The 13,720-nt window shown below is 37.8% G+C and overlaps 1 protein-coding gene across 4 annotated transcripts in view; it reads left to right on the top strand.

Annotated features, from left to right (window-relative positions):
* ARFGAP1 (ARF GTPase activating protein 1) overlaps positions 1 to 13,720 on the top strand; it is a 35,676-nt gene that overhangs the window by 11,711 nt on the left and 10,245 nt on the right. For all 4 annotated transcript variants that reach the window (XM_072633311.1, XM_072633309.1, XM_072633310.1 and 1 more), the window contains exons 8-9: positions 2,920 to 2,976; positions 11,723 to 11,755. In XM_072633311.1, coding sequence (XP_072489412.1) covers positions 2,920 to 2,976; positions 11,723 to 11,755 — 90 coding nt within the window. The remainder of the gene's footprint in view (positions 1 to 2,919; positions 2,977 to 11,722; positions 11,756 to 13,720) is intronic.

Below are 13,720 nucleotides of genomic sequence, written 5' to 3'. Positions count from 1 at the left end.
ATGCTATCTATCTACATTTCTCACAAGTGGATGTCCAGCTTTTGCATGAGGACATCCAGTGTGAAGAAACTTTCCCTCCCAAGGCTACCCATTCCACTTTTAGAGAGCATTTGCTGCGAAGTTTTTTTTTCTTAGCTTCAGTCAAGATCTGCCATTATTCAACTTGCACCCACTGCTCCTTTCTTTGACCTTTGGTGCCAAGCATATCATAATCCACACCTTTTCATGCTGTCATTCCCACCCTAGGGTCTTGTCTTCTTCAGGCTAATGATCTCTAGTTTTATCTGTTGATCTTCAAATAACATAAATTTTTCCTTATGTCACCGAACCAGTTTCCCTGTTACTTGTCAGTGTGCTTCCTAAAATATGGCATATAGAATTGAAGCTAGTCTTACCTAGGCCACATCAAGCAGGATCATCACTTTCTCCCTCCCTCCCTTCCTTCCTTCCTTCCTTCCTTCCCTCCCTTCCCTTCCCTTCCCTTCCCTTCCCTTCCCTTCCCTTCCCTTCCCTTCCCTTCCCTTCCCTTCCCTTCCTACCTACATCTGGAAATACAGCAGATTGATGGACCATCTCACTATAGATCACCTTGGGAGCTTTAATCTGCTCCATTTTTCTGACTTGGGCCAGTTCACTCATCCTTCAGCAGCTTTTCTCCCCAAGGCCCACCATATTAATACAGGACTTAGTAGGAATACCAGATTGGCTTGACTGACAGTGGTGCAGAACTCAATTCCAACAGTGGGATAGTAGTACAAGTGTATACTATAATATCTGGCCACTTATTCTTAATAGTATTTTTTCTCCAATTACATGTAAAGATAGCATTCCAAATTATTCTCTTTCCCTTCCCTCCCCGAGACAGCAAGCAGTCTGATACAGATTATACATGTATAGTCATGTTAAACATTTCCAAATTAGTCATGTTGTAAAAGAAGAATCAGAACAAAAGGGAAAAACCACGAGAAAGGGAAAATAATATGATTCGCTCTGCATTCAGACTCCATAGTTCTTTCTCTGGATGTGCTTAGCCTGGAATTGTCTTGGATCATTGTGTTGCTGAGAAGAGCTACGTCCATCATAGTTGGTCATTGCACAATGTGTTGTTATTGTGTATGGTATTCTGGTTATGCTCACTTCACTCAGCATCAGTTCATGTAAGTCTTTCCTGGCTTTTCTGGAGTCTACCTGCTTATCATTTCTTACAGAACAATAGTATTGCATTGCATTCATATACAACAACTTGTTCAGCCATTCTCCAAATGATGGGCATCCTCTCAATTTTTAATTTTTTGCTACCGCAAAAAAGAGCTACTATAAATATTTTTGTATAAATAGATCCTTTTTCCTTTTTCGTGATCTCTTTGGGATATAGACCTAATGTGGTTACTGGATCAAAAGGTTTATACAGTTTTATACCCTTTTGGTCATAGTTGCAAATTGCTCTTCAGAATGGTTAGATCAATTCACAGCCTCACTAATAATGCATCAGGTGTTCCAGCTTTCTCACATCTCCAATCTTTATCATTTTCCTTTTCTGTCATATTAACCAATCTGATAGGTGTGAAGGGATACCTCAGAATTGAACACTTTTATTCAGATAGCCTAAGATTAAATGTTTTTTGATTACATGTCATATTGTTGACTCTTTACAAAAAAATGTGCATTTTGTTTCACAGTGACATTTGTAAACACCCCACCAGTACGTATTATGTTTTCCCAAGATAGTTAAGCAAAACCACCAGTAGTGTAGTTGTATTTGAAAAGTACTTCACTGTTTTCCTGTTAGCAGAAAGTAAAGGCATATAAGCCTTCACTTTGATTTTATGGTTGCAGCTTTATGTATTATGTTTGCCTGAATTTTCATGCCTAAGTCTTTTTCACATTGAAGTTTTTCTAATTATACATTCTTTTATCTTATTCTTGTGTTGATTTTTTATTTTAGGTACCCAAGTGTAGGACCTTAGGTTCAGCATAATGATGTTAGTTTATCAAGATCTTTCTTCATATCAAGGAAGATATTTAATTTTGTCAGTGATCTCTTGTTGATTCAGTAAACTGACATCTTTTGTACAAATAAAGCTCTTTACCTAGATTCACAAGACAAATTTTAAAAGCACTTAGTGTACCACCAAGTTTGTTAGGATGTGCACATTTTGTAGAATAGAGGAGTATTTTCTCCATTCGTCTAAAATAGGAAGTTGTATAAAATTATTCAAGGGTGCCTATTTCCTGATGCTTTTTTAACTATAGACTGTAAAGTAGTTGTGGTAACCTCATTGAGAGGTTGTGACAAAGTTGACCAGTCAGAATGTTTATAAGCTTTCTCTAGGCCAGAGACTTATTTTCCTTTCTGAGTCTAAAACTTGGTTTATCCCTACTCTCTGTTAAAGATTATGTTTACTTCTTAGATCCTTCTAATTCTGGTCCTGAACCAGTGAATCATGCATAGTTATACTTCGTTGTGATCACACAATGAACACATTTTTGAGTGCCTACTCTGCAAAATACTGCAATACATGCAGCAAGGCATGTGAAAGTCTCCAAGATTCATCTGTGCTCTCAAGAACCTTTACAGAGAACTTACTAACAAAATAGTACATAGTAAGTCACAAATAATTGACTTGGACAATAAGTTTTATAGAACTTCAGAGGAGGGAGAATTCTTTTGCTGCTGTAATTTTGAGAAGTTCTCATTTTGAAACTGAAAGCAAAAGCAGACAGTAAAAATACTGTCCAGTGTAGCCAGTGAAATAATCAAGTTTTTTCATGTACGGTCTATAATTGAATAATGTAAACATGCAGTGCTAATGTTACAGTTCTGTTTAGTTGCTTTTGCAGTTTTTTTAAAAAATGAGTAAGAGGAGATTCTTGATGTATTTGACTAATTGTATAATAATTTTCTGTTACTTCTTTCAGGGTTGGAGCAGTTTTACAACTGGAGCAAGCAAGTTTGCTTCAGCAGCTAAAGAAGGTGTAAGTAAACAACTACCAAACTATTTTAAAACTAGTGTATATGGAGCTTGCTTAGCTCCTTTTAGAACAAGGGTGAAAGGATTAGCTTGAGGCAGTGGCCTTAGATGACATTGTGAGTATTACTTAATTACAAATGTTCTAAACTTTTATTACCAAGTGAAGATTTTATTTCCTTCAGTAAAGAGAGTAAAAGACTTTCAAGATTAACCATCCTTATACAGTAGAACATCCTGAATTTACAACTTAGTATAGTTATCAAAATTTGACTTGTACATTAGCTCCAACTTTAGCTGTGAATTAAAAACTAAAACTGATGATAATATGATTTGAAAACACTTTTCTCACACCCGTGTAAGAGAGGGTATGAAAGTTAACACAGTTTGTGAAATAACGAATTTTCTCTCAAGTTCTCTCTCTTGTCAAATGTTATATTGGGCGTCCTTTTGGGTATAGGGTGGACTGGATAGCCACAAAGATCCCTTCCAGATTGCAGATTTTATGATCATAGGTTTATATTCAAAAGGAACCATTGAGATTATCTATTCCAGCCCAGTTAGACCGCTAGGTAGCTCTGTATAAGATAGAGTTCTGGGCTTGGAGTCAGGAAGACCTGAGTTCATATCCAGTCTCAGACACTTCATAGCTCTATAAGTCATTTAACTTGTGTGCCTCAGTTTCCTCAACTGTAAAATGGGGAAATATCAACACCTTACATCCCAGGATTGTTGTGAAGTTCAAACAAAATAATAATCTCTAAAGCCCTTAGCATAGTACCTGGCACATAGTGCTACATACATGTACTTACTCCCTTTCCCTTCCTCTCCAATCCCTTCATTTTACAGTTGATAAAACTAAATCCTAAAAAGGCTGAATGATTTTCTCAAGGTCACACAGGTAGTAAATGTCTAGCTTTGGTCTAATTTATTACTTATATAAATGGCCTGTAAGGGAACATAATAGTTTTCACATACTTAAGATGTTCAAAATATTTTTTTTAAAAGATTGCATAGGTGTGAGACGTAGTCGTCTGAACTGCAGTGTGTGTGTGTAACCCAAAATTATGGGATTTTGTTATTGCAGTATATAGAAGTTATTGAAAGAATGAGACAAACCTGAATGGTTGTGTTGATCAAAAAACAAATAGGATTGAACAGCTCTCATCCTATTCCATGTAATGAAGTAAATATTAGTATTTGTTTTGGTATAAATGTGGGGAAGAAAAAGTCAAATCCTAAATCTCAAAAATGAAAAAAGATTCAAAAAGACTTCTCCAAACTGTACTATAGTAGGAATTGTCTCTAAAATGTCTCAGCAAGTAGCCTGTCCAGCTTCTAACTGCTTGCCAAAGCTGTCCATTATGTTGTTGGATAGCTCATTGTTGTGAAGTTTTCTTTTATATCACCCTCTACAGTTTCTTCCTATTTCTTCTATTTTTGCCCTTTGAGGCCAAGCTAGAATAATTCTAATTCCTCTTCTGTATGACAAGCCTTAAAAATAGCTGACGTTCAAATACTTCTTCTTAAGTCATTCTTCGACATGCTAAATATTCTTCCTTGGATATTTCCTTGTGTTCCACGGTTCAAATCCTCTCAACCATCCTGGAGGTCGCCCTCTTCTGGAAACATTTCAGTTCTTCAGTAACCTTTTTATAACGTGATTAGTAGAACTGGACACAGTACTGCAGCCACTGTCTGACTAAGATAAGTGCTTACTAATTGATTGAGTATAGTTCTTTGACACCTGAAAATTAAATCCCTCAACACCTATCTACATAGCCTGTCAGAAAATAATTTCCATATTAACTATGTCTAAACATGCATGTTCCTGCATTTTAAGTTCACTTCTCTCTCAGATTAATGACATGTTTCATCTACATTCTTTTGGTCTTGTGGTAGTCTTTCAAAATTGTTTTTCCCTATACAACTGTTATAGCATTTTAGAAATTGTTGTAATTTTGCTCATTTTATTCTACATTAGTTCATAAAAGTCTTCCCAGTTTTCTCTGAAACTGTCCTCTTCAGCACCTTGTTTCACCAGTACCAAATTGCTTTAATGATTACTGCTTTGTAGTACTGTTTGAGATCTGGTACTATAACACTGCCTTTCTTCCCACATGTTTTCATGTGATTATTTTTTCAATATTTCCTTTGAAATTCTTGACTTTTTGTTCCTATAAGAATTTAATTATTTTTTTTCTAGTTCTTTATTATTTTGAGAGTTTGGTACCAAATAAGTAAATTGATTTAATTTTGTCATTTTTGTTATATTGGCTTGAACACCAGGAACAATTAATGTTTCTGGAGTTATTTAGGTCTGTTTTCATTTCTTCAAAGAGCGTTTTGTAGTTGGATTCACATAATCCATGGATGAATCTTAGAAGTTATACTCACAAGTACTTTTTTTATCTTCTATAGTTATTTTGGTAGTCCCATAATTTTTAAATTGTCTCTCCTGGATCTATTTTCCAGGTCAGTTTTTCCAATGGGATATTTCACATTATCTTCCATTTTTTCATTCTTTTTTTTTTCTTTTTAAATTTAAATGTATTTATTTAACTTTAACATTCATTTTCACAAAATTTTGGGTTCCAAATTTTCTCTCCATTTGTCCCCTCCCCCCACCCCAAAACATCGAGCATTCTAATTGCCCCTATCACCAATCTGCCCTCTCTTCTATCATCCCTCCCTTCCCTTGTCCCCATCTTCTCTTTTGTCCTGTAGGGCCAGATAACTTTCTATACCCCATTACCTGTATTTCTTATTTCCTAGTAGCAAGAGCAGTACTCAGCAGTTGTTCCTAAAACTTTGAGTTCCAACTTCTCTTCATCCCTCCCTCCCCACCCATTCCCTTTGGGAAGGCAAGCAATTCAATATAGGCCATATCTGTGTAGTTTTGCAAATGGCTTCCATAATAGTTGTGTTGTGTAAGACTAACTATATTTCCTCCCATCCTATCCTGCCCCCCATTCCTTCTATTCTCTCTTTTGATCCTGTCCTTCCCCAAGAGTGTTGACTTCTAATTGCTCTCCCCTCCTGTTGCCCTCCCATCATCCCCACCCTGCTTATCCCCTTCTCCCCCACTTTCCTGTATTGTAAGATAGGTTTTCATACCAAAATGCATTTTATTCCTTCCTTTAGTTGAATGTGATGAGAGTAAAACTTCATGTTTTTTCTCTCACCTCCCCTCTTTTTCCCTCCACTAAAAAGTCTTTTGCTTGCTTCTTTTATGAGAGATAATTTGCCCCATTCCATTTCTCCCTTTCTCCTCCCCATATATTTCTCTTTCACTGCTTGATTTCATTTTTTTAAAGATATGATCCCATCCTCTTCAGTTCACTCTGTCTCTATGTGTGTGCGTGCGTGTGTGTAATCCCACCCAGTACCCAGATACTGAAAAGTTTGAAGAGTTACAAATATTGTCTTTCCATGTAGGAATGTAAACAGTTCAACTTTAGTAAGTCCCTTATTACTTCTCTTTACTGTTTACCTTTTCATGCTTCTCTTCATTCTTGTGTTTGAAAGTCAGATTTTCTTTTCAGCTCTGGTCTTTTCATCAAGAATGCTTGAAAGTCCTCTCTTTCATTGAAAGATCATTTTTTCCCCCTGAAGTATTATACTCAGTTTTGCTGGGTAGGTGATTCTTGGTTTTAGTCCTAGTTCCTTTGACTTCTGGAATATCCTATTCCATGCCCTTCGATCCCTTAATGTAGAAGCTGCTAGATCTTGTGTTATCCTGATTGTATTTCCACAATACTTGAATTGTTTCTTTCTAGCTGCTTGCAATATTTTCTCCTTGACCTGGGAACTCTGGAATTTGGCCACAATGTTCCTAGGAGTTTCTCTTTTTGGATCTCTTTCAGGCGGTGATCTGTGGATTCCTTGAATACTTATTTTGCCCTCTGGTTCTAAAATCTCAGGGCAGTTTTCCTTGATAATTTCATGAAAGATGATGTCTAGGCTCTTTTTTGATCATGGCTTTCAGGTAGGCCCATAATTTTTAAATTGTCTCTCCTGGATTTATTTTCCAGGTCAGTTGTTTTTGCAGTGAGATATTTCACATTATCTTCCATTTTTTCATTTTTTTTGTTTTGTTTTGTGATTTCTTGGTTTCTCATAAAGTCATTGGTCTCCATCTGTTCCATTCTAATTTTGAAAGAACTATTTTCTTCAGTGAGCTTTTGAACCTCCTTTTCCATTTGGCTAATTCTGCTTTTGAAAGCATTCTTCTCATTGGCTTTTTGAACCTCTTTTGCCAATTGAGTTAGCCTATTTTTCAAGGTGTTATTTTCTTCAGCATTTTTTTGGGTCTCCTTTAGCAGGGTGTGGACCTGCTTTTCATGCTTTTCTTTCATTTCTCTCATTTCTTTTCCCAGTTTTTCCTCCACCTCTCTAACTTGATTTTCAAAATTCTTTTTGAGCTCTTCCATGGCCTGAGCCCATTGAGTGGGCTGGGATACAGAAGCCTTGACTTCTGTGTCTTTGCCTGATGGTAGGCATTGTTCTTCCTCATCAGAAAGGAAGGGAGGAAATACCTGTTCACCAAGAAAGTAACCTTCTATAGTCTTATTTTTTTTCCCTTTTCTGGGCATTTTCTCAGCCAGTGACTTGACTTCTGAGTATTCTCTTCACACCCACTTTGCCTCCAGATCCGCCCAGCCTGTGCTTGGGGTCTGAGATTCAAATGCTGCTTCCCAGCCTCAGGGCTTTTGGCAGGGGCAGGGCTGCTATTCAGTGTGAGATTAAGTTCAGGTGCTCAAGTCAGGGCAGGGCCGCCACTTGGGGCTCAGTTCCCTCAAGGGGTTTATGCAGAGACTTTCAACAATGGATCTGAGCTCCTGCCTGCTTGGGGAGCCCCTATCTGCTGCTGCCTCTCTGCCTCCCAAGGGAGCCTGAGTTATGGGGGGACCCCACTCCCCTCTCAGCAAGCCGAGAAGACCCTCTCACCAACCTTTGGGGCCTGTGGGTGGAGGGACCCATGCGTCCGCTGGAGATTCCATCCCTGAAGCCTGCTGGGATCTGCTCCTCTTGGTGCCGTGTGGCCAAGGCAGGGCTGGGCTCAGCTCCAGGTCCAGGCGCAACGGACCTTTTTCGAGAGGTATGCAGGGCTCTCTGGAACAGAAATCTCCTCTGTTCCGTTGTTCTGTGGCTTCTGCTGCTCCATAGTTTGTTGGGAGTTCTTTTTTACAGATATTTTATGGGCTGTGGGTTTGGAGCTAGCCTATGTGTGTCTTTCTACTCCACCATCTTGGCTCTGCTCCCCTTCAGTGAGCTTTTGAACCTCCTTTTCCATTTGGCTAATTCTACTTTTTAAAGCATTCTCCTTATTGGCTTTTTGAATCTCTTTTGCCAATTGAGTTAGCCTATTTTTCAAGGTGTTATTTTCTTCAGCATTTTTTGGGTCTCCTTTAGCAAGGTGTTGACCCGCTTTTCATGCTTTTCTTTCATCTCTCTCATGTCTCTTCCCAATTTTTCCTCCACCTCTCTTACTTGATTTTCAAAATACTTTTTGAGCTCTTCCATGGCCTGAGCCCACTGACTATTTATTTTGGATGTTTGAGATACAGAAGCCTTGACTTAAGTCTTTCCCTGATGGTAAGCATTGTTCTTCCTCATCCAAAAGGATGGGAGAAGATTTCTTTTCACCAAGAAAGTAACCTTCTATATTCTTATTTTTTTCCCCTTTTTTGGGCATGTTTCCCAACCAATTACTTGACTTTTGGGTCCTTTGTCAAGAGTAGGGTAGACTCTGGGAATCTGTAAGATCTCAGTTCCTCCAAGGTGGCCCAATCAAGTGTGTACTGGTCTGGACACAGAGAGGGATTTTTGTGCCTAGAATCTTAGCAGTTACCTCTCCACAGCCACCTGGCCTCCAGTTCCTCCGAGTTAGCACTGAGGGCTGATTTTGAGATAAGCTGGATGGGCAGGGCCGCCATTCAATGTGAGACAAAGACCAACTCCCCTAGGACCTCCACACAGGGCGAGGCAAGGCTCAGCTCTTTGATGCCCCCAGGGGTTTTTACGCTGTAATAATGGGCTGGCTGCTGCGCTTGCCTACGCGGCCTAGGTGGCTGCTTAAGGCCGGAGCTATGGAAGGCCCTTCTCCCTTCTTGGCCAGCTGAAAAAGCCTTGTCACTGACCTTTGGTGCCTGTGGGTTGAGGGATCTGTGATCTGGCTGCTGCTGGGACTGGGGACTCTGCGACTAGAGATTCTGTCCCCAAGGGCTGTTCCTAACCCTGCCGGGCAGCCAAGACTAGGCTGGGCTCTGCTCCATGTCTGGTGCAACAGACGTTTCTGTGAGCCTTTCAGGTCACCCTGGGCTGGAAATCTCCTCCACTCTGTTGTTCTCCACTTCTCCTGCTCCAAAATTTGTTGAGAGTCCCTCTCTGCAGGTATTTTATGGGCTGTTGGGGGAGACCCTGCGTAGGTATGTTTTTCTACTCCGCCATCGTGGCTCTGCCCCCTGTAGTTATTTTGAATGGAATTTCTCTTTCTAGCTGTTCTTGCTGGGTTTTGTTAGTTCTTCATAGGGATATTTGCTATTTGTATGGATTTATCTCATATCTTGCAATTTTGCTGACTAGATTCTCTAAAATCTTCTGTAAAAAATGATTAATTTTGTTTTTTCTTTGCCAATGTATATTCTTTCAGTTATGCTTATTCCCTCAAATTCCTTTTCTAGTCTATATCTTTTACTTTCATTTATAATATTATGTTCATATATTAGCAGTGATAATGGGCCTCCTTGCTTTTATTCAAAAATGTTTATAACTTTTCTCAATTACATATGTCTATTCTTGCTCTACTTAGATAAAAAGTACTATATAAGGAAAGGTCCATTTATTCTTATAGTTTCTGCAATTTTTAATAGGCTTAAATGTTGGATTTTGTCAAAAAGCCTTTTCAGCATCTACTGCTATCATGTGATTTTTATCATTTATATTATCAACATGGTTTACATATTCATTTTCTTCCTTATGCTAAAGCAACCCTTCATTACTGATCAAGTCAGCAAGCATTTATTATGTGACAGTTGTTTGCCAGGTATTATGCTAAACTCTATTGTGTTTGTCATTCTTTGTGGAAGAGGACCAATGACAGAGAGTGATATCCTGACTTGCAAGTGATTTTGATTTTAATCATGCAGGGCTTTGTAAAGGCATCAGTTATACTCTTTCCTTTGGAACCATCTGTCCAGTGGCAAAATAAGGACAACTGGAGATAGCTCCTTGCCTTTTTAAGCTAAGGTCTTTCCCTGGTGTCAGTTTGTCTGAGGCAACACCCATTCAGTGATTAAAGGCTAGGTAAGAATTGAGGCAAAAGATGGTCAAAAGAACCAGTCTGGGAGAGGAAGATACCTAGTTTTTGACCAGAGTTGAAACAATTGCTATTATCATTCACTCTGAGCTATGAAACCCAAACAGTGAGTAAGTGAGGCTTGGGCAGGGCCCTATTACTGGCCCATCGGTGAGAGCCAGGTTGATTTGAGCCAGGTATTGTGCTGAGTAGTGGAAATACAAAGAAAAAGAGTCCCTGCTATCAAGGAGCTCACAGTCTAATTGTATAAATTCAACCTGATGATAATATATAATCTTTCTAATATGTTGTTGCCTCCTTACCAATATTTTGTTTAAAACTCTTTCCTCGGTAGTCTACATACAGCGATCTATATGGTTTCTTTTTCTACTTTGTATTAAGACCATATTTGTATCATAGAGTTTGGAAGGGTGCTTTCTTCTCTTATTAATGCGTAGTATTGGAATTAATTTTTCTTTGAATGTTTGAAATTACTTGTGAATCTATTTGGTACTGGAGTATTTTTCTTTTTTAATTATAATTTTCTTAGATGAGTTCTGATGTGCCCATTCATTTGGGGTATATGCCAGTTTTCAAAACAAATCAAAGTAGTCTGAAATGTCCCTTTCAGGATGAGCAGCTAAAGTTTCATTGGCAATCAAGGATGATTATGCCAGATCTGATCATCTTTTGTCAGTCATTCTTCTTGACCTCTCAACTGCATTTGACACTTTACCACTTTCTCATCTCTGGGCTTTTGTGATACTTTTCTGCCTAATAGTCTGACTACTCTTTCTCATTCTTTGTTAGTTCATTTCCATGTCAGGCTCCTTAATTTATTGGTATTCTCTATAGCTTTGTCCTGAGGCACTTGCTCTCTGGAGTGTGTGTGTGTGTACATATATGAGAAAAAAATATATATACACAATTATCATTTATGCATATGACTGCCAGATCCGTAGATCAAGCCATAGTCTATCCCTCAGTCCTATGGTACCATCAAATATCATGAACTGAATTTTCCAGACATTTCAGTTCAACATGTCCAAAACATAACTCATTCCTGAAACCCATCCTTCTTCTCACAGTCACCACCATGCATTTTCCTTGACTTCTCATTCTCCCTCACCCTACATATATGGCTCTTTGCAAGTCTTTCCTTGCTCCAGTCACCCTTCACACAACTGCCAAGTATTTTGGTGAAAATTTTCTTTGTGTTGAATCTTCTCATGGAACCGTCATTCATATCACACAGAACAAAGTGTTGTAGGCTAGTAGACGGAAACGCTGGTTTAGGGATCCTCCAAATGGTGCTACTGCTGTAGGTGCAGGTCTTAATTTTAGCTTGTGACACTATTTTGAAACTGAAATTTTAACAGCTAAACTTTAAAATGGAATCCTGTTGATGTATGTGTTGCTTGATTAATGAAAATCTTGTAATTTTTTTTTACAGGCTACGAAATTTGGATCTCAAGCAAGTCAAAAGGTAGTGAAATAATAGATGTTATAACTTGACTGTACTATTTGTGTAATTTTCTGGTGTCTTTCTAATTCTTTTAAAGTAACATTCAATGAATTAAAATGGACACATTAGACCCCATCATTATTCATGATAGCTGTTGCCATTCTCTTTTCAGATGTAGTTTATTCACAACCTCACAAGTCCTACTTCAGAATTTAGTTTAATAAATCTCATTTTGGAGACCATTCTCAATAATAGGTGATTCCACCTCCTTTTTGCTCCCAATAAACACATAAATTGGTGGACTGAAATTTCTGTTTTAAAACTGAATAATTAATAAACCTTAATGTTCACAAGTGATTGAAATAAAATGACCTTAACAGGTAAATATTTGTAGCCATTTAAAAATCTTTTTAAAAATAAAAAGCACATCATAGTTTACAAGGATATAGAATATCAGAAAGTCTGCTCTTCAAATATTCTATAATTTTGTGAAGTTGTTCTATAAGCAAGTGTGTTAAAAAAAAACTGCATGCGCTTAGGGCCTTGCATGAACTAAATTAGCATGGAGCAAAATGGAAGAATTTTAAGCCTCTTAAAGAATTAAACTTTACCTGTAAAGGTGCAGCAGTGCACACTCTTGTAGTTTAGTTAAAACATATGGACAGTCAGGCAAATTGTGCTTAGTTCTGAATGAAATACTACACAGAGCAATTAAAAATTAAGACACAAAGAAGCCAAGCTCAAGTTATATACTTGAAGTGTTTCCAGGAATAAAAAAGTGCCTTTTTTTGTGATGAGAGCAGATTTTAAGGGAGAGATTATGTCCTAACACAGATTTAAGCTTGCCATGGATTTTTAACTCAATCTATTCTATTCCACATACTTTCATCAAATGATCTCAAAGTATTGAGATCAAAACATTGAAGAGTTTGATTAAGAAAATTTGCATTCATCACCAGTCTTACTGTTTTCCATTAAAACTTCAGAATGGAGCATCAGAAACAACAAAATTCTGTACTGCTTGAGTGTATGACCCAAAATTTAGTCAGATATTTGCCTCCCAGTTTGAATGAGGTAAATGCTATCAACATAGACCATATCTGCCTTCTTTCTCCCTTATAATTATGGAAATATGTCATAAGTTAAGATTTCTCATTTACAAAACACATTTTATAAAGTATTCTATTAACAAGAGTGTGCAAATTGAGAGTATTGTTTTCTTATAACACTTTCAATCTGAATCTTGGCATACCTGGCAGTTGAAATTCACTTATTAACCATAACTAGAAGTGTATTTTCAGGAGCCATATTTAACTGCCTATAAAAAAAAATTATCACCATTTCATATCCATTGAAGGAAGTTCACCTTGTCAGTAGATGGTGTAAATAGAGAAATAAATTTTAGCATTTACCCTAAACTGCTTGTGAAGTGCTTCTAGTTTTTGCTAAATACTGCTTCTACTTTCCTTGCTTTCTTTCTCTTTTTCTTCTCTGCCCTCTTTCTTGGGTCAAGTTTTGGGGCTACAAGCAGCAGCCAGAGCCGGTAAAGCCCTCACACATATTCTTGTGCATGGGCCCTTACCACCGTTCGTGCTGAGTATATGCTTATGGCTGTTGGGTTGTGGACTGCTCTTCATTAGCTCTTTTGCAGTTTTTGTTCATTGTCTTTGATGTTGTTTTGTGCATCATTTTGTATGTGTTAGCCTAAGTAAAGTCATTTTGAATTATCATGCTGCTTGCATAAGTAACCTGCCCTCATGAGTGTTTAGTAAATCTGAATTTGTGGCAGTGATAGCTGTGTGATCTGTGGAATGGTAGCACATAACTGTACCAATTGGTGGTGAAACTTTTACATGGGACATTTGCATGATATATATGCTTTCACTAGTACTCAGGTGGCCTCTTCTGAACAAGCTAGCCTCAGTTTTTTATGTGACAATCTCTAGAAGGCCTTTTTGGAACTTAGTTACTGAATTATGGTTTAAT

The sequence above is a fragment of the Notamacropus eugenii genome, chromosome 1, assembly GCF_028372415.1.
Source record: "Notamacropus eugenii isolate mMacEug1 chromosome 1, mMacEug1.pri_v2, whole genome shotgun sequence".
NCBI lineage: Eukaryota > Metazoa > Chordata > Mammalia > Diprotodontia > Macropodidae > Notamacropus > Notamacropus eugenii.
This window is presented reverse-complemented; position numbering and strand designations above follow the sequence as displayed.